The sequence below is a fragment of the Aulonocara sp. 'chitande type north' Nkhata Bay genome, linkage group LG3 (genome assembly GCF_057382095.1).
Source record: "Aulonocara sp. 'chitande type north' Nkhata Bay isolate Kocher_YH1m ecotype deep benthic linkage group LG3, A_spYH_male_GT1.1, whole genome shotgun sequence".
NCBI lineage: Eukaryota > Metazoa > Chordata > Actinopteri > Cichliformes > Cichlidae > Aulonocara > Aulonocara sp. 'chitande type north' Nkhata Bay.
In genome coordinates, this window is record NC_141346.1 from 60,171,439 (window position 1) to 60,194,741 (window position 23,303).

At 41.7% G+C, this 23,303-nt stretch overlaps 1 protein-coding gene across 1 annotated transcript in view; it reads left to right on the top strand.

Moving 5' to 3' along the window:
- Window positions 1-1,919: 1,919 nt before the first annotated feature.
- LOC147336391 (protein TANC1-like) overlaps window positions 1,920-23,303 on the top strand; it is a 39,752-nt gene continuing 18,368 nt past the window's right edge. Inside the window, exons 1-9 of the mRNA XM_086286188.1 lie at window positions 1,920-1,926; window positions 2,513-2,839; window positions 3,549-3,583; window positions 9,605-9,719; window positions 11,905-12,186; window positions 12,478-12,632; window positions 15,900-16,131; window positions 16,242-16,408; window positions 20,763-21,370. Coding sequence (XP_086142314.1) covers window positions 1,920-1,926; window positions 2,513-2,839; window positions 3,549-3,583; window positions 9,605-9,719; window positions 11,905-12,186; window positions 12,478-12,632; window positions 15,900-16,131; window positions 16,242-16,408; window positions 20,763-21,370 — 1,928 coding nt within the window. The remainder of the gene's footprint in view (window positions 1,927-2,512; window positions 2,840-3,548; window positions 3,584-9,604; window positions 9,720-11,904; window positions 12,187-12,477; window positions 12,633-15,899; window positions 16,132-16,241; window positions 16,409-20,762; window positions 21,371-23,303) is intronic.

The following is a 23,303-nucleotide window of genomic DNA, read 5'->3' on the forward strand; positions in this document are numbered from 1 at the left end:
GTAATAGCCCTAAAAGACGTCAGGGGATTTACTCAAGCTGACAGGAAGATGGCATAGTCTATTGATGCATTAATTCAACTGCCGTTTCTACTCACAAAGCCTCCAGTGCCTATAAAAATGCTGGGATTCCATTCTGAGTGAGGAATGAATAGCAAATTGTAACTCTATGATGCTGTATTTATCCACTGTTGAACCCCCCCCCCCCCCCTTTTTTTTTTTTTTCCCTGACTGCACTCCTAGACTAGAGGACAGGGTGCCAGATTTTAAACTTTTCCCTTGCCCTTATATTTGTCTGATATTCTTGAACTAATAAGAATATCGGACTTGCTGATGAAAATTATAGTTATGCAGGAGAAAGTAATGCATGCCAAAGCAAGATCCAACACAACAATTTGGATTTCCAATACTCCAGAGTTGACATAAATGATTACCATGATTCAGTCATTCTGCCCCCCAAAGCAATATCATTGCTAACGTGCTGAATAATTTATGTAAGCTGCGATATAGTATCTTCCAGCTTGCAGCTTTGACACCACCCAGGATAAGATGTGCACTGGTGCCAAATGTGTTGCTGTCAGTTGCACGCAATTACGTTACTTTAGTTAACTCAAAATGAGTTTTGTGAGAGAATGCCATCTCTGCAAGTGTGGTTGTTAACTTCAGTAAGCAGGTTTCAGGAAAGTTAGCGAAACGAGCTGGTATGAAGTAAAGTCATGCTGCATAAAACCCAGTTCTTAATGGAAATCGGTGCCTCCGTCTCTCTCAGCTCTTTGCTGTGGTCACAGACAGATTGCTGGGAGGGTGCATTAGCTGCTCAAACCCACAGACCCACACAGACATGCAGAAAGTAACACTAGTTGTGCATCAAAATCTGTCAGTAATGAAGACGTTATGAGCAACTATCAAACACCTGAACTTTGAAACGGACAGAACACAGTTTTGCAGAAATGCAGCATGTGCTATAACTATGGTCAGCTTGTTTTCCTTTCTTGATCCCTAATTCTACGACCCCTTTATTGTACACCCATTACAAACTATGAAATGCCATGTGCATGTAATTTTCGAGTCTAATTAGCTGTGTTTAGCTATCCTTTGAAGCTGTGACTGACTGGCTGCTTCACTGCTAACAGCAGATTCTTGAGCTGTATCTGCAGCAGAGGGCTTTTAAATCTGCAGCAGAGTGATGTTAAATTAAATTGTTACATTGGTGACTATGGCATGCTAGTCTGCTATGTACTTGAGTGGGCGGGTGGAGTGTTTTTGGGAAGGGGGTGTAAAGTACCACTGGTCTACAACATCCCACCCACACTCCTTAATAAAATTGTGCAGGAAGGAAAAGAAAGAACAAAGTCACAGTGCGTCCACAAGTCAGACTGATGCCTGTGATTAATGTTCTCTGTTCTTTGAAGTTTCACTTTGACTCTGATTTCAGAAGCACATTAATTTGGCTTTGTTTTGCATTAAAAGCTCCTTGATGGAATTAGTGAGACTTTGCAATGTCTTAACATTTACAAAACAGCTCCCTCAGAAGGTCCTTCACGAGGGGCCTGGACTTGACTGCATGTAGTTGTTTATAAAATAAAAATTCAAATTTTCACTAAGCTTGAATAAATAATTACATATTCTTCTTAGCAAGGTCCTGTAGTTTAGCCAGTCAGATCACGATGACTTTTAATGCCGTGGTCCGAGCAGGGTTTATCGTGACTGCTGCCATGAGAGGACTTCATGTTTGCCCAGGAAACCAGCGCAGGAATCACAGGGTCCAAGATGTGTTTGTTGTATTAATATTAGTGGTGATGCAACGTGCTGCGCCATTATGAAATCCAGATTAGTAGTGTGTGATGCAAACATGGCCAGCTGGCTGGCCGGCTCCAGTCCACTAACAGTGCTGATGTTCCTGTATCCAGCTGCCTGTCATCATGGAGAGTTAGTCCTTTCCTTTGCTTTTAAGATTGTGGTAGGTCGCTGTGTTGGCTCGAGGGGAGATTAAAGGAGTTCTTCTTCTAGAAGAGACACCTGTCTAAACTGAAGGGGTAAAAAAAAATGTCCATGTTTGGTTTTATATTGTTATTCCTGCTCTTTTGCGTTTTCCCCTCCGACTAGTTGTTGCAGTTGCTGTTTGCACTGGATGATTCCAAATCATTCAAACGCTGATTCTTAACAATAACAATACATTACGTTCTATAAATCTGTGCAATATTACTTTCCGAGTTTCACGAGTATAGGAAGACGATCGCTGTAAATATAAAATGAGCTTCTGAGAACTGTTGATAGGGCAATCAGCAAAACCACCAAGCCACTCAAAGCTGAAAGTTCCATTACAGCTCGGTGTCTCACTAGAGATTAAGACGGATAAATGTTCATCGCACATAAAGACCATTACTCAGATATATCTTGTGCCTCTTCCCCTCATTTCACCTCCCTCACTTGCTGAAAATCCCTTCTCTCTCTCTCTCTCTCTCTCTCTCTCTTTTTTTTTTTTTTTTTTTTTTAAATTTAAATCTGCTCTCAGCCACCATCACTAGTTCTTCAGAGAATGATGACCGCAGCGGCTCCAGCCTGGAGTGGAGTAAAGATGGCAGCCTAAGAGGCAGCGGTCGCCATGGCCTGGCACAGAGCGTGCGGGCGGACACCTGCTCTCCTGTGGCCGAAGAAGACTCCAGCAGTGCCACAGCAACACCTGCAGACACCCCATCCAGGACAGACCAGCAGCACCCTAACATATCTGCGGGTGCTCCAGGGCCACCACACCCTCCAAGTCACTCACCTGAGGGACCCATTGCGTACCCGCCACAGACATCAGCTTCCCTCATGATGCCGAGGCCAAACTCTGTAGCAGGTAAGACTCCTTGGTTTTTGAGGTCTTGACATCTGGAGCTCAAGAAGTATACAGGAAATGCTCTGTATACTTTTCATCTGTGACTGCATTGTGTTGCCTGTCAAGATCGTAACCGTGAGATACGACCTGTGCCAGAGGCTGACATGTGGCGTGCCAGAGGCTGACATGTGGCATGTCAGTTTAATCCAAGCGAGTGATAGACACCGAAGAGTGAGAGCATCTGTAGTAGGTTTAGAAGAAATAAGAAGTCAATAGTTGAAAGAACGGACTGTGCTTTTCAGAACAGGAGTATCAAGGCAGAAGTTTGGGATTAGACAGCTGCTGTGTGGTGTGGCTCGCCACTGCCTCGCCATGTCAAACCTAAGCACACGCTCCGGTCTGGCTGATCTGTTCTGCATTCCTGCCCTGGAGCCTCCCTGTTGTGGTTCAGCTTACCATATCCACACAGCTGTCACAGTTGTTGATATTTCCCCCTTCACCCCCTTTTCCCTTATGTCTTTTCACCCATACTATTCCCAGGTCTCCTCATACCTTATTGCTTTTGACCTCGGCCTATTTTTGGTGAATCAAACAGCAGTACGTTTAGCATTTTCCTATATATAATTTTGCCTAAATGCAGTTTGTAGCTAAGCTGACAGTATGAGTCATGTACAGCTTTTATCATCCACTCACTCACCCACCTCCCTTCTTTACTCCTTATCCCATTCAGGGTTGGAGGCGTTGCCTGCAGTTTATCCTAGTGGGGTACGCCCTGGACAGGTTTGACTAGAGATGCGCAGGACCCCCCCCCCCCCCCAAAAAAATTACCTTTCAAATGCAAAATATTATTTTTTATTACAAAAGACATGATCAAACTTTCCCTCAAGCTGCAGTAAGTTGCAAGATCTTCTCACACTTAGTTGAAAATAAAGTGCTCTGCTATTGCAAAGAGGCACAAAGAATTATACCCAGCTTTCCCTGACATACTTCACACTAGCAACATATTAGCATGTAGCTATAAGTTTGATTGCGACTATTTGCCTGCACCGCCGTGTACATGTTCCGCATGGACATAGACTCGGTGCATCTGTATTTTGACACGTAAGTGAATCTTGAACTAATCAGGAGTATATTTTATGGCTCAAATGTTAATGCAAGCGTATGCTAATGATTTTACTCCATAATTAGCAGGGCTGCCCATGCTTGTTGATAGAATGAATGTACACTTGAATAAACGTTGACGGACCAGAGTGGTATGTTAACTGTAAGGCTGTAGAAACAAAAGAGTGAGACTACATTAGAGTCCAACTCAAAGGAGCAAACAGAAAGAGAAGAAAAGACAAACAGTTTAGAGCACAGATGAAATGTTTGTTACATTGAATTTTGAAAGCAGACAATTCTGCCAGTGAGGGAAAATCACAGCAGGGGCAACCTGGGCTGAGCTGTGAAAAGAAGCATAAAAACATGAGTGACTCAGGTCAAACACCTGGCCTAGACAGAGACGACTCAAAGTTTAAAAGACCTCATGAGACTTTTTCCTCTAGAATCTTCCTTGAATATGTTGTTTTGCTTTACCTCTTTAGTCTGTATGTAGCAGCTGCCAATGTTTTGAAGTTCAGATACTTGACTCCTGCCTCCCTTGGGTTTATTCTTGATGAAATATAGTAACAGTTCCCGTGTGTCTACTTCTAGACTGTTTTCTCTCTTTGATAAAATCTAGTCCCAGTTCCTATTCAACATACCAGAGAAATGCAACTGTGTAATGTCCACTCTAGGCCCTTACAATTAGAAGCAGGTAAGCAATTTAACTTGTGAAGGCAGTAATGGAGTAAGATGGGATGAGGACAAGCTATAGAAGAAGTAAGGAGTAGTACATGGTAGGCTCACGGTACTGATATTTCCTTGCATACCATAGCTCATAGCTTGCGCATGTATTTTACACAGTGGCCACTGCTTTGATATTTTCTGCAGCCCACAGTTGGATGTGTTGTTCCCTGATGATTCTATTGTTCCAAGAGTCCGTACCATTTTTACATCTCATCATTATTGTGTGTGACATAAACCTGGACGGTCCAGGCGCACAGTGGCTCATAAAGCTTAACAGACCAGAAAATGTTTGGCTGTTTATGTGTGTTGGTTTGCGTGTGAGCACCGGTGTGCTTGTGTCTGTCTGTCCTCCCAGAGTTTATGGGCTGATGTCATAGTTATGCAGTGTTGCCCTCTGAGACCGGCAGAACACGCACCTTAGATTGGTTCAGGCCATAAATGAAGTTGTCTCATCGCGTCCTTGATGCTCTCTCCCAGGGTTTCGTCACACAGTGTAAAATCTTTCTTGGGGTCACAGCATAGCAGAGACGGCACTTCTGTTCAAGGAAATTGTATTCGGTAAAAACCCCCAAAAAGTAACGAGTCTAAAGAAGCAATGAGAGAAAGAAGCTACCACGGCGAAACATAATATGTATTCATCATTAGTGCATTCATTCTGTGCCAGAACCTTGGTGACTATTGTTTGTCCTGTGTTTGTGAAACAGCATCTGAGATAATGAGCTGTCTGGTTAATCTATAAATTTCTCTTTATTTTATTGATAGATATTAAATAGGAGCACAGAGATTAAAGGCAGAAGCAAACAAATAATCATGAGTTCATTTAGGGCATAATTGCTTCATGCTACAGTATTGCTATTAGTTTTTAATTTTATCTTATGATTATCTCCACCAAAAAGACAAGGTGCTGGAAACATTCCTCAGAGTGATTGAAATTATGGCATGATATAGTTGCTGCTCATCCATGATGTGAATCTCCTGTTTCACTACATCCCAAAGGTGCTCTATTGGATTGAGATCTGGTGACTGTGGAGGTAGAGTGAGTACTGTAAACTCGTTTTTATAGACAGAAGATGAGTACACTTTGGACACAAGGGATCGACATGGTTAGCAACAATACCCAGGTGGCCTGTGGCATTTAAAACCATGTTCAGTTGGTACTAACAGGCTAAAAAGTGCAGAGAACCACCACCAAGAATGGATCAATGCTTTCATGTTGTTTAAGCTAAATTCTCACCTTAAGCATTCAAGTGTCACAGCAGAAATCAAGACTCACCAGACAGTTGTTTGTAAAATGGCTCGTTGTTGGACAAAGGTCACACTTTCTTAGTGTCAGAGTGTATTTTGGCCATCTGTCTGATGCCGATCAACAGATGCATTGCTGGGCCTCTTGAAGTCTCCGTAATTATGTAGAAGGAATGTCTGCATATTGCTGAGAACTGTCGTTTGCACTGCCTTGATGTTGCATGTAGCGTGGGTGTCCCTAGGTTTTGGTGGGAGCGCCACTTTTTGGTGCCAACATGTCCTGTGACAAATTGCACAAATGTTACAAGAACAACATGAATTCATTTAGATTTGTCTTTAGCAGAGCTTTATATTAGGGATTGTATATTACTGTCCACCTCCTAAAGGAAACTGCTGCTGAGGCAGATTTAAAAGGTTGTTAAAATTGTTACTGATTTTCATCTGGCATCGAAATATTGCATTTAAAGATCTAATACGTGAAATAATCTACGTGTAATCATGTTTACAACAGCTGTTCATTAAATCTAACAAACGTGGCAGGTGCATTGGGTGTAAGATGCACTAAGAGCCTGAAATAAATGGGAACAGCTTTTTCCCGGGCTTCCAGGTGCTTTGTGAACTTCTCTATATCAGTTTCTGTGAAAGTGAAGCCAGTCTGCCCTGTTTCCCCCAAATAGTTCCATCAAACCAAAAAGCAGTGCTGTGGTAAATTAAACTTGATGTCAAATTTCAGCATCAGGATTAGTAATAAGCACTTGTAAATTAACTCTATGCTCTGGTGTTTTCTTTGTTTTATTATTTGCAATCCACTATTTACATCTATCTGTCGCCTCTATTGTAAGATCTTCTGTATAAACTAGAGTTGTTGATGGAATTTCACCTCCTCTCTGAGGTGATATACTCAGTTTATAAGAATCCTAATTTTGAGTAATTGGAGTTGAGCTTTTTTCTTTTTTCCTCTATAAAGGCTTACAGAGTCAAAGGGCCATATTAGTGTTGGCCACTGGAATTCCATGGTTTTGAAATCTTAGCCTGAGCTGCTTGTGGTTGGGTTTCTCAGACAGGGAGATTTGAGTGAGGGTCACCGTGGCGGAGGAATGGTGCTACAATGCTTGTGTGGTGTTTAGCTATTCAGCAGAGCTTTGTGGTTTGAGACAAAGTCAGGTATGGCGCACTCATTGCTCGCTTGTACTCCAAAGTCATACATTCCTCTGGCAAAGCTCGTGCGCCGGGCTCTCTTCACGAATGATAACGGAGCCAAGACTGTGGACTGCTGACAGGCAAATTCGAGGATATGTTGTTTGTCTACTAAAACACTGATGAGGTAACATCTGAATGCTTTTGTGTTTTATTAGAACGACTAAAATCATCTTAACCTTTTCCACATAAATACAACCTATGATTTAAAGATGTTTGCAAAGGTCACACAGTAATTACAAACTCATAAAGTGGCGTAGCCCTTAAATTTAATAATCTCACACTGATTTATCTCATTTGCTCTCATTTGCTTTCTTTCCCGGTAGTTTCTGAGACCATGTGGTCTATTGTATTGTTTTAGGCTGTGTGATCATGTTTAAAGACATGCCAACAGTGTGTGCGATGTCTCCAGGTAGACACGGGAGTCACTTCTGCTTCTGGCTTCATGTATATATTGATCTGTTTAGTGCAGAGTTTAAAATGAAAACAAAAAGAGGAAAGAAAGCCCATTCATTTTCTCGAGCATGAAAAGGTCACAGAGACATCTTCTAACGTGCCCTTTTTTCAGAGAATTGTTTGGTCCAGCTGTCACAGCAGGAGAAAAATAAAATCTGTTACAGATCAATCCGTTTGAAAGCCCCTTTTAAAATTGTGCTCGGCACTCCATTGACAGATTAGGGCTTATCAAATGCCCAATCTTAAAAGGAACAGAGCGTTAGCTAACCACAGAGGCATTTATATATATGAAATAGCTTATGGAGCAGTTACAGTGGTGGTTTGTTTTTTTTAAAGTAAATGTTGTTGATCTTAGCATAAGGCTATGCAATTATTACAATAATAATTATCCCTTAATATTTACCACATCACATTTTGGGTTATTTAGACCAAAATACTCAATTCTGCTCTACAAGGGCCTGATATCCACTTATGAGGACATTATACTGCTACTGTTCTCTCAAAATTTTAAACTAATATCCTCATATGTGGCTCTTATTTTTCAAAAAAAACAAAAATAAGGTTAAAAAGAAAATCTGGTAATTCTTTGTTTTTACATTCATCGGGCCCCAATGTGACCAAATATCAAAGAGAAATTAAAAATGCATGCCGTGGAAGAGTTCGGGTCTTAGGAGTAATAGGCAGACAAATGGACCAAACATCAGTGCGTGCTGATATCAGCCTCTTTGCAAATAAAACAACGTTTATCGATATGAGGGATCAGATTTTCTCATTTGTGTCTGAATGTTCAAACGTTCGTCATGAAAAGCTATTAAGGCGTGTTTATACCAGCAAAATCAAACCAAATAAAAGGAAAATGGGTATTTGCATTGGCTATAAGCCGAGAACAGCCAAGAACTGATTTATTCATACAAAATCACAAAATGGGTAAAGTGTAACTGGCTACTATAAAAACAGGAAGATATGTGAAGGGAGTATTTGACTCCCTTCTCCTCTTTAGTAGATTCACCTTGTAAGGAGGCGAGAGGGAGTCAAGTTGGGGAGGGAGGGTGGGGGTGGTTAGAGCAAAGGAGCTCAGTCCTCTTCTCTGTTCTGTCATGGGAAACACAGAACAGGGGGTTTTCAAAGGGCAGATCTGCCCGAGGAAAAAAGAATCCCATTTTCATCAGAATACAGTCTTGACACATTTGTGCAGCTTCAAAGTGACTGCAAGTGCAGACTTCAAGGTATCATATGTATGTTTTATCAATGAGTAGAGGTGAGGAAGAATAGGAGGGAACTCGGGAGTAAAAAGAGGAGAAGAAATGAAGGGGAGGATTTGAGGGATGAGGAGGAATCGTGTGGGAAATCTTGGCCTTGGGAAAAAATGTTGATAACGACTCAACAAAAGAGAAATGTAGTTATGGTGCTGGGTGCGCTGTCTGCCACGGACGTGAATCAAGGAGTCTATGCAGCTATGCAGCTCCTTTAGCAAGTCAAATTCGGTATTACGTGTCTGTTGAATAAAGCTCTACTGTGCTATTTCTTTTATTCCATGCAAAACAAAGAAGGAAGGGGGGGAAATAGACTGACATCTTGCGGCCCTCCTGTGTCAGCATGAGGATTTAGTGGCGATTTGTTGCATAAAGCTGATTTTTCTCTTTATTCTCTTTTGAGTCTTGTCCATACCTCCCACAAAATCCACGTGATACTCTTTGTTGCACTCATTTATGAGTCTGCTGCTTTTTCGCCTTCATTTTTTTCCACATTCCCCTCTTTTAACCCCATCTCTGTGCAGTCTGGATTGTTGATTAATACTGCAGCCGTTGGATAACAAACTTTAATCAACCACTGCGAAGTGAATCTCTTGGTTTTCCGTTTATATTTCCTCTAATATTCTCAATTTCCCCCTCTGCTGCTTGCATACCGAGTTATTTATGTGTGTGTGTGTACGTGCAGCATGTGGACAGAGATGATGTACGCATACGTGTTAAAATTGTAGAGAGGGTGATGCTCTGTTGGAAGGCAGCGCGTTCATTTAGCAAGTGCCTAATGCTGTGGGTGCTGTGACTGACTGAACACTAGAGAGGAAGCAGCCAAGCACTCGGCTCGGCTGCCAGAGTGCCGGCATGGGAGCACCGGGGTGGAGGAATCGCTTTTGTGCCCTCGTCCACTGGGAACACTCTCCAGAGATTTAGCTGTGAGTTTACACCCTGCCTACTTGACTGTATGCCTGCCCAAGTATCTCGTCACTGGGGAGGTAGAGAGGGCTTTGAGAATTCCCACCATCCTTCCTTGCTTTGGTCTTAGATGTAAGTAGTTGTAGCTGATGAAAAGTGGCATTTGCTTTACAGCAAAAGGTCTTCCAGGTCATGCGCGTTTGCTTTTATTGTTTTCTTTTCTCTTTGTTTGCAATTCCTTAAGCTTTATCCAGTGTAGATGTTTGTGTATGCACAATGCACTGCAGTAAAAGTAACATCAGGCCCTTCTCCTGTTCCAGTCAAAGTTGCGTTGATGGCAGCTTCCTCAGTTCCCGTTGCCAGCAGACCGGTTTTAATTAGCGGGACATTCCGGAGAGTAAGTTAGCGACCGAGTGAGGGAGTGAAGTGAGCGTTAGTGACAGTCTTTCCCAGCTGATATTGATAAAGAAGAAGAAGAGAGGCTTTGATTCTGCTCTTCACTAAGCCCAGGAGAGCGTGGATCGCAACGGCGATAGCATAGTTGAAAAACGAGCAGCAGTTGGAGGAGAGGCCTCGCCGCACTAATGCACATTTTTATTGTGTTAACAGACCGTGTCTTAGACTTCAAATTAAAAGCTGAGTTGTAATCACTGGCTCATCAAGTGGTTTTAATCTGTAGACTAGTAGTTTCAGGAGATATCCTGTGTTTGGGGATGGAAATCATTGCCTGCTTTGAGACTTGTTCTCTCTCTGCTTCAAAATGAAGCTAAATCCTAATGAAATCTCAGTAGATTTGAACTCCATAACAACTCAAGTTGTGATCTGGTTTTAATTAATTTTATTATTTCATTTCACGTCAAATGACTTACAGATATTGTAGTTTGTAGTACACAAAAGTCCTGAGATTACACCTGTGCGTCCTGTAGATTGACAGTGATGAGTGCCAAACCCGCGGTGAAGCATTTCTATAACTCGTTGTAGTTTTATGAAAGGTAAAGGTAATCTGCCCTCTCCGTACAGCCTAGCAGGCGTGCTTGTGGGGATGGACCTCTCATTGCTATATCGTGTCCAGCTGTCAGCTCAAATCAAAGAGAATCGGTGCATATTGCTCTTGACTTTAGAATACTGCTATTCTTCCTGCCACAGTATATGCTGGTAGCTGCTCACACTGCCCCTGCAAATGTCAGAGCGCACTGGCTTTGTTCTTTCCTCACTCATCCACCCTCAGACATGGCATGTGAGGCCTCCTGAAAGCAAAGGCCTGTCGCAGCATAATAAGTAAGGGGTGATTCAGACGTTAGCTGAGCGAGCTTTAACTATAAATCTATGAAAGGTTTTGAGGCTAATCTTAAAATTAGAGATTGGGTTTGGCTCCCAACCCTAAACAGCCAGCTGGTTCCACAGGAGCGAAGCAGCTTTAGCCTCTGCTTGTCATTCCGGCTTAGGATACTGAAAAAGCAAGTCATGGTCATTAGGGGCTTTATATTCAAGAAGATGGATTTGAAATCTAAGGGGATCCAATAAAGAGAGGTTAATAAAAGATAACTCTTTTTCTAGTTCCCGTCGATACTCCTTTTGCTCAAGTTAGAGTTTTTCAAACACTGTACTTATTTTGCTGGTATAGTAGAAGGTGGTGATCATTTCAAGTGTCTCAGAACCAGCTCGTTCGCTTTTTGGTTTCATTGTAGGGCACTAGAAACATAAACAGACCTACACCTGCCAATATAAACACTCTCAACTGCCCCTCCAATTACAATAGGCTTTTGTGAACACAGGCAAACTCGCAAGGTGAAAACACTAGCAGCTAACAGCAGTGATAGTTGTAATGTTGAAAGGTGCATTAGCACTAAAGGTAGCAGTCATTTAGTGATGTTAGTTAACAAGTGTTATGAGATCTAATTAGTGCTGAAGTAGACCAGATAAGAGTCCTCTTTCAGGTCTTCACTCTGATTCCACTTAATTGAAAATGTATCCTCTACAGTGTTCAGGGTTTTTCATGTATGTGGCTCCTTCTGGGAAGAAGAATGCGGGAGATGCTCAAAGCATGTTTGTAGGTTAACTGCAACGGAAAACGATTTATTACAGTAAAGTTTCCAGCATTTAAAAGAAGTAATCATTTGTTAACTTCCCGGAGACATGGGGAAAAAAAATAGAAGTAGTGTAAACAATTTTAATCTGTTTCATTTCTTTTCCCGTTTCCTTCAGCGCGTTTTGCTCCCTACAAACCCGTGGACATCATGTTCAAACCTTTGCTGTTCGAGGTTCCCAGCATCACCACAGATTCTGTGTTTGTGGGCCGAGATTGGCTCTTTCAGCATCTGGAAGATGTCCTGAAGGCCGGCGAGTCCACAGAGAACCACGGTGCTGTGGTGGTGGGCAGCGTGGGGTATGGGAAGACGGCCATCATCTCCCGACTTGTGGCGCTGAGCTGCCATGGAGGACACATGCGTCAGATCGCCTCCAACAGTCCCAGCGCCTCCCCGAAAAGTAATTAGTTTTAGTATTTGCCTTTGGATGTGAGCACTACATTAACTGCTCGTGTTTAGCTAATGTTATTATAATTTCATTTCAACATTAGCTTGCAAAGTGTGGGAGGGAAGTAATTATATATTCGTTGGCAATATAAAATCAAGTTGACTAATATTACATTTACCTTACAAAAGAATGCCCTCACACACAACTAATGTTATTAATGCTAGCATATACATATATAGAGAGATGTTAGTTTATATTAATGTAATAACTTTATATATTGGTGACCATGTGCATGTCTTCCAGCTGGCCCAGGACAAAGCACAGAACTTCCTCTCAGCCAGCCTCCACAGCCCACTCCACCATCCAGTGCTGCCAACACACTGAGGACCAGCAGTTGCCCAGGAACTCCCGAGATGCAGCGGCACAGGGAGGAGGCTGTCAAACGCCTGGCTGCAAAGGTGCGCCTTTCAACATCTAAGAGAGCTCACAGTAACAAAGAAGCAGGAATCAAAGAAGCTGAAAAAAGATTGCACTAGTTATGGTGGTGTTTACTCAGGGAAAAAATGTTTGGTGTGTGCACTGGATCAAAAAAAGTAATTTTAACAATTTTCAACAGTGAGTAGATTATTTTTTGTTTTTGATGGATGGATTTGTTGTTTCTTCCTTTCTTTTAAAAAAAAAAAAAAAAAAAAAGGAAAAAGAAGGAAAATCGACCAAAAAGCATCTCAGGTTTTACCAAGTACTTCTACAACAGCTTCAGTCTGACTTCTGAAAACTCCTCTTTAATAGTGACCACAGATAATTGTGATATATTCTGTTGAATGATGCATAAAATTATACATAACAATAAGGGTAGGTTGCAGTTTACTAGTCAGTGATTAGAACCTCCTCAGGGAGCAACAACCCACAGCGAGCCCTGTCAGCCATGACCTGAGAGCACAGAATGTAAACACACACCAACGTCAAACAGAGCCAGCTTCATCAATATTAGACGTCATTTAGGAATTTACAAACATCAACACACGTTTCAAATAGCAACACCATTTATCTAGGCGGCTATCAGTTATACCGACATGTATGGCACTACTACTGCTTAATTACTGGTTGGTATCCGTTCCTGTGTCAACTTCAAATAGGTGCTTAAATATATTGTAAGGCCGCCTGTTCAAGTGTTGAACTGGGATGTTTGAACATGATAAGGATCCTCAAAATTCCATGAAGCGGAGCAACACTGACTACTGAGGACAGTGCTTACTTTTTTGACAGATGAATATTCCATCTGTTGATTTTTCTGGCGTTACAAGGATCGCAAAATAAAGTCTAAATACTGCCTCTCTGGGAAGTTTACGTGTCAGCGCTGTTGAGCAGAAGATTAAGTGTTTTCTTGTATAAGCTTGTCAACATTTTTCACAAGATATAAAGTACTGCACGGTAACAGCTTTACATGTGTTCTGTTACTCCCCCACACCGTCAGTAACATTGTTAACCACTTGTCTGTGACCGAAACCCCCCCCCCCAAACATGCATACCAGACACTGAGCATATTTCTGCACATCTTTCTCTTTCAGACTTGTGAAGTGGACAGACAAGTCCTCGATGTTTCACTTTAAAATGTTCCTCTCTCGATGCACGCCGACTAAGCAGTGTGCGGTTTTTGCCTACGACTCTTTTATTTTAGTTTTGGAATTGTTCGCTCTGTTTCCACTGAAATTTCTCTGTCGATTTTTCACTCCCGCATCTTTACTCGCACCACCTCTTCTTGTGTTGCTGAGGGTTCAGTCACATAGCAGGTGCACGTTCACTACATTTTGGAAATACTGCTTGCTAAAAGCACCATTTGATGACTTTGGCACTGCTATTGCCTTGTAGCAGGTCTAATAAAGATGATTGGGGGCCACCGGGATTCAGAGAAGATTTGTGATCCACTGTTGTAGTCAGTTGAGTTTGAATAGTGCTGTGATGGTAGGTTGTAAGGTAATTTAATAGGTGGCAGCTTTGTGAAGGACTTTCTCAGTGGATGTGACGTCTCCTACTGATTCTGCTGCGTTTAATGGTACTGATTACAACCTGTTGTCCTTCTAACACCTTTAGAATTTAATACTCTTATCCTGTCAGGGAGGCCTCCTAATTAGTGACCCTGTCAAAGGGGACAGTTCATGCACCAGACAGCTAGGGTAATGCAGTGAGCTTCATGTAAATGTCTGTGAAACTCAAGCAGTATCTCTTGAGCCAATTATGGTGAAAAGTGTTTCCAATAGGCGCCTTCACAGGGGCTCTGTTCCTGTGATGTGTGATGCAACGCTGAGCAGCTTCTGTCAGATTCTGCCAGTGCTTTTTTAATCATTGATTTAAAAGTGGTCTCATAACAGGAGCACTGAGGCTACTACCCTTTCTGCTTTATTCTTATTATCGAGACGTGCCTTTAGGTAACATTTCTGAAAATGCATTTATTGTTTTGCCAGCAGATGAGCTACCGAGGTTTGACTGCAGAGCCTTGCATCATCGTGTGTCGAGATTCGTATTGCTCATTGATGAGGGGGTAGTCTGCGTGACTTGTATGCTAAATTAAATCATCACTGCAGTAGGGGGCTTATTAAGAGTTGTGTTCATGCACACAGCAGGTTACTTGACTTTGTACAATAATAGGCATTCAATATATCAGTTTCCCTCTTTGTTATGTCACATTTGTGATGAAGCTCAAAAAACGCGTGACGCAAAAATGACAGAAAGGAGTGTTCGGACTTCTCTCAGACGTTTGCTGCTTTTAGGGTAAAGCATAACATCAGAGAAAAATTCTGGTGGTCGTGATTTTTGACAGTTTCTGGAGAAGATGTGAATCAGTGGTTGTGTTATTGTTTCAGTTGGTCCATCTTCTGACTGGATGTCACATGTTTTCCTTACTAAAGATGGGTTATATACATCCAGGGAGTTCAGCTATAATTTTTAAAATCTTACCTCCCTCTTTTCTAATTTGTGCTAGCTTTAATTGTGCCTTTATTGGCATGTGAGTTATATGTTATTATTTGAAAAAGAAAGAACCATAAATATGCATTTAGATCTGTGCTGTGGGGAGAAGTTTGGGTCCAAAACATTTATTGATGCTAAATGTTAAAAAAAAAAGTCTCATATCTTGAGGCTTTAGTCATTTTTCTAGAAGCTGGTCATCGGTTTTCTGTGGAGAACTAAACAGCAACAGCTGAGGTTGAGCCGTCAGAGGAACCGATCACCTGCTCCTCCTCCTGTGGGCCTGGAAGTGTGTCAGCTCCTCCAGGTTGGACTGTAATTAGTACAGTCATCTTCCTTCTTCTCCACCTCTGTCCCTACATTTTCCTTTTAAATCAGACCTCCTTTGAATGCTGCGGAAACCTGCTCAGGTACAGAAGATTCTACCTTTAGATATCCACCTGGGATCTACTCACTTCTTTTTATAGCTTTCGTTGCCCAATCTCTTCATCATCCCTTCTGTGTGAAATAATGAAAGGATAAAATCATGTCTTTGACATTGTAGAGATAATATGTAGTTTTATGGAGGCTTGTTGGTATCAAAAGCCTCACTTACTTACTTTGTCATGGTAGTTTTTCAGTCACCAGAGATGTTGGTGTTTGTAAACGCTTTAAAGTTATCAAATGTACCCATCAGTCAGTGAATCATATTTTTAATTCTTCCTGATTCTCAAAAAGCAATGGCTTCACTCGCGTTTGTTCTCGTTCCTTTTGTCTTCCAGGTGGTGGCTTATCATTATTGCCAGGCAGATAACACGTACACTTGCTTGGTCCCAGAATTTGTGCACAGCATCGCAGCCCTTCTGTGCAGAGCTCATCAACTGAGTGCGTACCGGGAGCTGTTGCTGAAAGAGCCCCACCTCCAGAGCATGCTCAGTCTGCGCTCCTGTGTCCAAGACCCCATGGCTGCTTTCCGGAGAGGAGTCCTGGAACCGTTGGCCAACCTTCGGAAAGGTAAAACACTGTAGTTGTATATTGCACTATTTCATTTTCATCGTGTATGAGACCACTAATCTCATTTCATAGTATTTTAATATTTAGTTTATTTGTAAATGTCTGTGCAGAGCGAAGGATTCCAGAGGAAGATTACATAATCTTAATAGACGGGCTGAATGAAGCGGAGTTCCACAAACCAGACTATGGAGACACCATTGCATCCTTCATCACAAAAATCATTGCCAAGTTCCCCTCCTGGCTAAAACTGGTTGTCACTGTTCGAATCAACTTGGTGGTAAGAAAGAACTTATAAAGCATGGCTCTGAGTTCACTCAGATGACAAAATATTCACTGTTATAATCACCTCGAGTCAGAATTACAGATGTCACATTATACTGGTGATGAGTTTTAGTTTTAAAAAGTTTATCACTCTTTCTTCCCTCTCGGTAACTACTCTGCTTATCCGCACACTTTACGGCTGATTAAAGTAACTACTGCTAATGGCATTCACTCTTCTGTTGCTGCAGCTGCTTCTCTCACACACTCAGAGACTCGCTTCCCACATTGAACTCACACAGGTGCAGTTTGGCTGTTACACTGTTGAGTGAAGTACTGGATACAGGCAAGCTGTTAAGGGCTTGATTCTTAACTTAATTACCAGTTTCGTGTCTGCTCTTATCCTCTACTATCTGCTTTCCAAGCGCTCTGAGCTGAAGCTTATCAAAAAGTTTGAACACTCAAGACTTCTGTTGTTATATTTTTTTATACAAATTGAATGAAATTTGCACAGGCTGGTTTAACTAAGCATCTTTAACTAAGTGCTTTTACAGTCTTACCTTTTAATATATTTTAATGTTATTAGTGCTAGTTTTCACTTACTTAATATACTGTATTTTTCGGACCATAAGGCGCACCGGATTATAAGGCGCATTAAGCGAAACAAAACAGTCAGATAAGTCAACTCATTTTTCTTGCTTCCTCCAATCCACATTGATTCATAAATGCTGAATTCTCTTGCAGCTGCTCTATTCCCATGTTGTTGCAGCATATTAATGACTAACCTTTGTATTGTGGATGGATTACCTCAGTTGTTCTCCTGATTGAAGTTTGGTCCGTTTACAGCATCCCGCCATGCGATTGCATTTGTCCCTAACCCTCGGGAACCCTCACATTAACTTTTATGAGTGGAAAAAAGTTAGCCTTCATCCTCTAGCTTCACTGTGTTTATGTTATGCTAACATAGCTGTGTCGCTAGCATATCATTTTATACCAGCTAGCCAAGCTTCAGTAACCCTATAAATGTCACTGCTGTTTAGTTTTCTGTCTTCATTTATGTCGAAAGGGACGGCAGAGCTGTACATTTAAATTTTTTCAGAAATCTCTTAGTCATGTATATCATGTTTAGGTGGAACTAGTGAGCTAACTTCTAACTCCGTTAAATTTAATAAATTTTGTTTTCATGGATGCTTGGATGTTGAACTTAATAGTTACACCTGATAAAGCATCAACGCTGTCGATTTTTGAGAAAATTAAAGGATTTTAAGTGCGGCTTATAGTGCAGAAAAAAAAAGTATGCTGGTTGTAGCCAACAGTCCTCCTGCACTTACAGTTCACACTGGCCCTGTTTCCCAATCCATAAAACACTGTAAAACACATTTATTGATTTGTTGACCAGAACATTTCATATCCTAAATCGGAAAATCTAACACTGTGGCAACCCTAGAAAAGAAATGAATCAAAATTCTCTCATTTTAACAAATGTCTAGCTGGACATGCCGTCACCTCTCTAGGCACTCACTCACTGTCACCAGACCCTGCACATTTTTACATTTTGACAAGTGTTTCCTGAGCTGCTCCCGCTTGTTATTCTACTCTTTACAGAGTCAGGCATATCCAGCAACATTCAGGAAAGAATTGAGACACATGACCTGCAGGGCAGGAGAGAGATGAGTCAGTCACTTTGAGCTGACACTAGGTTGACCAGTTCCAGAAATGCTATGGACTTGGATTAAATTCACGCTGCTGACAACTGAGGCTTTGACACTACTGATGAACTACATGAAAACTTATTTTCCTTGCTGGGGGAAAAAAGAAAGCACTGAGCCTTGGATAATAATGTGGTTTTTGATTGACATCTGGAATTTGAGTTATTATTGCTCAGTCAGAAGCCAGGGTCGAGTGTTGTCCATCAGTGTGGGCTGTACTATATAGTGAATTCAGCCTAGCTATTAAGAATTCAGGCAAGGCCCTGTCAGTGTGGTGAATCAATATATTGTAGCGCTGATATTTTGTATTCACCTCTTATGCTCTTCTATTAATGCATTAGAATTGTTTTTTTGACGTGGAAAGATGTTCCAGGTGACTGCACTTAAAGTAATACATTTCGACTACACTGCAACATCCATCCATCCATCCATCCATAAGCAGAACACTGCAACATATGTGTTGTAATGTCTTCTGACAAAGTGAAACAGTGTTTAATGAGAGGGAGTTACTGTTTGTGTGAATTTGCTAGGGTGACGTTTTTAGCCACCTGGAGGCTGGCAAAGCAAGAACAGCAACAACAACAAGGTTGCAGTCGGTTATCGGAGATGTGTTTTTGTTGTCCGTGTGGTAGATTTCATAGTAACAACTGTGCTGGAAAGGAAACGTGTGGTTTAAGGCATATGTAACAGTAGCTGTTTTTTTTATAACCTCTGTTAGTGAATCCTGTGCACATGCTGGTCTGTGGCAAAGGATAGCACATTGTTAACCATGCCATATGTGTCTTTTACTTTCTTGTAATCATATTTTTCTTGTTATATTTCTGTTTTGTTCACATTCCCACTGTAACCACTTAGCAGTTGTCTGCAGTAATGAATCAAATGGCACGAGTCCACATATTTGGGTAAGATGCAGGAAATGGTTGCAAAATCACAAAGAAATTCCAAAATTGAATTCTCTATGTCCGGTGGGACGTGATGAGAAATATTACAAAAGCAGAATTCAAAATGAAAACAATGAACAAACAGGGCTGCGTACAACCACATGCCATGACACATAACGACAGCACAATGCTTAATAACAGAATTAATGATAAACTGAAGATATTCTACGATAACTGGACCATGCACAGCATTCAAAATAAAATAAATAGAGAAATAAATACAGTAAATAAAGAAAATGTATATAAAATGTTGTTTGGACATGATGGTTGTCAGTCCTGCTCCATGCAATAGACTATAATGACCATACACTTGCATTACTCAAAGGTTCTTGAAACTGAAATATGAGCTAATGATGATGGTTCCTACTTCCTTCAAAAGTTTTTAGAGCAAGTTCCTACAAAAGATCAAAAGCACAAACTGTACGCTCCATGCTGTATTCTCATACCGTTTCCCCTAACATTAAAGCTCTGGACACAGCAGTCAGCAGCATTGCCATTCAGTGCAGACAGTGGTTACATTCGGCTTTGTAAGTTATCTGAACCATTTGGCCATCATTAATATGCAAAAGCCATCGGTAAACCTGCGTCTGTGTGTGTATGGCTTTGCTATCTAAGCTTTCGGCTACAAGTTCAGAAACTCTGCAGCTTAGTGTTTGTATAAGCTGCAATTTAGCTTGAAATTGGAAGCACTAAATGATCGACTTTAAAGCATTATCACTTCATACTTGTAATATTATGCGTGTACATTTGTACTTGTCGCTTGTACTCAGGTGTCTCTTGCAAAAAACCCCTCAGTGAATAAATAAAGCTTATCTGCTTTACTGCCCGACTAACTCAGGGCATAGCAAAAATGAATCATGGAAGAATAATCAAGATAGCATTGTTAAGACAAGAAAATATGAAGGCATGAAATGTTTCTTATTTGCAGACAGAATCCGAGTTGTGCATAGAGATGAAATTGTCACGCTATTGTTTTGTGCTTTGAACAGACAAATAGCATCTCACCTCGGAGGAAGGGTTCGATATATTGGCCCTTGCCTGCTAGACTAATATCTGGACAATCTCTGAGGTGTTGTTTGCACCCCCTCCCCCCAATCTTGTGGATTGTGTTCGGTATGTTTTATTGAGCGTGTGCATACATGTGCTTGTGTGTGTTTGTCTGTTTGCGCTGCCTTCTCATGATGAGGGAGAGGAAAAATGTTATCTTGCGGAGGCAATGTTTCTCTAGCCTCAGACAGGCAGAGGATTGGAGGATTAAGGTGCATTGATTTCTCCAACCCCTGGGACACAGATTGAAATGTGAGCCCTAGTTCAGACCTCTGCTTGCCCGCTAGCTACCATCCCATCCATCCCCTGCCTCTTAATACTCAGTTTCCCCACTCCTGTTTTCCTCACAGCCACATTTTGAACAGTAACAAGTGTCTGCTTTGGCCTGATAGCTCAGCATGCTTGCTTCCCCACTGCTCAAAGAAACTCTTCTGATAATACACGTACACAGGCAGATTTTGTTTTTCTTAATGGCAGCTCAGGATGCAAAGAATATTTTTGCTTTTAATTAATTAAATTATTTATTTATTGGCTGTGGTATTGAGTAATACAGCTGTGTCTGTAATGCAAACACTGCACCAAATTACTTTTTTTCATGCATTGACACTTTAATAGTACATTGAAGCTCAGATGTATGTTTTTATGTCACGCTCTGTCTTTATCTTGTCTTCAATAGGAGATCACCAGCCTCCTGCCCTTCTCCAAAATCTCCCTGGATGACTTTTCTGACAACAAAGAGATCAGCAATGACCTCAACGCATATATCCAGTATCGTATCAACGGCAGCAAGGACATCATGAACAATATTAGCCTGAACGGCAAGGCCGATCCTATCACAGTCGGCAAGCTAAGTAGCCACCTGATCTCCCGCAGCCAAGGGTCCTACCTGTATCTCAAACTCACCCTGGATCTGTTTGAAAGAGGTCACCTCGTGATCAAAAGTGCCAGTTACAAAGTCGTGCCTGTTTCACTGGCAGAACTGTACCAGTTACAGTGTAACATGAAATTCATGACCAATTCAGCCTTTGAGCGCTCACTGCCGATCCTCAACGTATCGCTCGCCTCGCTGCACCCCCTGACTGACGAGCAGCTGTTCAACGCCATCAACGCGGGGTTCGTCCAGGGGGAGCTACAATGGGAGGACTTTCAGCAACGCATGGAGCTGCTCTCGTGCTTTCTCATCAAACGGAGGGACAAGACGCGCATGTTTTGTCACCCTTCCTTCAGAGAGTGGCTGGTGTGGAGAGCTGATGGAGAGAGTACGGACTTCCTTTGTGACCCCAGGTCAGTTTTCTGCTAATGCAATAACTTCGCAGCTCTCAATTTGGTTTGCAGGCTTCTGTAATGCATTTAGAGTTTGCGTATGTTTCAGTAATGCATATAGAAAAGGTTCTTGAATTGCACAAATAGGCATGTAGGACAGTAAGAAAAGTACAACTAATGCTGCAGAATAATATGATAAACGTGTCTTCATGTGAATGAAGTTTTGCATCTCAGAGTGCTTCTGAATTAGTTGTTTTAGGTCTCTGACAGCTTTAATCATGCCTAAATTTGGTGACCATCCTGTCGGTTGTCACAAAGTTCTTACCTAAAATGTTTAAAGCAGTGTCCTGCTTATTTCCGGTCCTCAATTTTAATGCAGGAGAGCAGAATTTAACGTGGGATATGTCTGCAGAAGGGGAGAATAGCTGGCTCTGGATGTATTAGAGGCAGTAATTCAGTGTTTTTCTTCACATATCTGCGCAGAAATCGGTCCATAATAAACACTGCAGACTGCACCAAAGCTTCCATTTGTAAATAAACCCCTTTAGTCAGCAGTTTGCATACGCAGCCCTGCAACATCATAGATCAGATTTCAAGCAGGCTGTTTCACTTCTTCGAGTCGTCTTCTCTTGCATAATGACTCCATTGCATAACATTTGTGAGAATGTGAGAATACAGCTGTGGAAGTGAAGCATGTTAGATTAATGCTCGAATCTTGCAACAATGACATTCAGGCTTCACTGAATGTAATTTGAGATTTTGCAGAAACATTAGACTCCCTGAAGTCCTGTTTGTTGGTGTCAGCTTGTTGCATGCCAAAGTCTTTCCTTTGTCTCGGAAAAAATACACACGGCATGCAGAAAAAAAATTGAGTGTGAAGTGATGTGATGATGTGAGCATTTACAGACACATCACAGCACTAAATTCATTAGCACAAGGCCTGTTTGCGACGTACAGCACATTCAAAAGGTCATCTCAGAATGCACCTTTGATACAGTGAAGCTGTTTGTAATAAAGCAGCACCTCTGCAGATAAATCCTGTGCTCTTTTGGAGCTGTCAGGATTCATCCGAGTTCAGATGCCTGACTGCAGACTTCACCCTCATATCAAACACATCGATTCTCCTTCCACTGCCTCTCCCCGGTCTGAATTGTTCACATGTGCTGGTACCGTATTATAATTGTCAAATTTCAAATAACAAGCCGCACCAGCGTTGTTAGTGGATTACTCGCTCCCTCATCTGCTTGTTTGCAACCCACTAATTTGCGCTGCTGTTGGCAGCTTGCATTGGTCATCGGTAAAATGAACTGCTGCGTCTGTGCTCATGAATTTGTGCTTTGTTAGTAGATCACCCGCACAACTTTTGACTCCTGATCAGTGCTTTTTTTTTTTTGTTGTCTTGCAGCCTCACACTGATTTGCCCTGTTTTAATAAATAGTGCTTTTTGTGAGGGAGGGGGGTACTGACCTATGCATTTTGCAGATATTGCATGTTGCAATGCGAGGCAGGCTTATCTCTTTTAGCAGTACTTGCAGTGCTTACCTAATTGAAATGCTGGAGCCACACGCAAATGAGAGATTTCAGTCATTCACACTTCATAAATTGAATGATGTCACTTTTTTCCTCCCTGTTGCTCACCTCTGCTCACACGGCGATGCCTCCAAACGGACGAGAGCTGAGCTTCGTATTCTGGTCATTCACAGCCTTCCAGCTCCATCATTAAAAAAACAAAGGCTTGTAGTCTGGCGCAGGAGATGCACAGAGAGACAAAAGCCTCCTGCACTGCCTCTCTGTTTGTGCCTGGGCACAACTAGAGAGGATTTTTATCCAGATCAAAGGGATTCGCAATCATGCATGCCTTTTTAATGAAGTTCTGCATTAATTAGTGCCTCAGTGACACTCTTCCCCCCTGTTGTTCAGAGGGTCATTGCCAAACATTTTTAGCTTATTCACA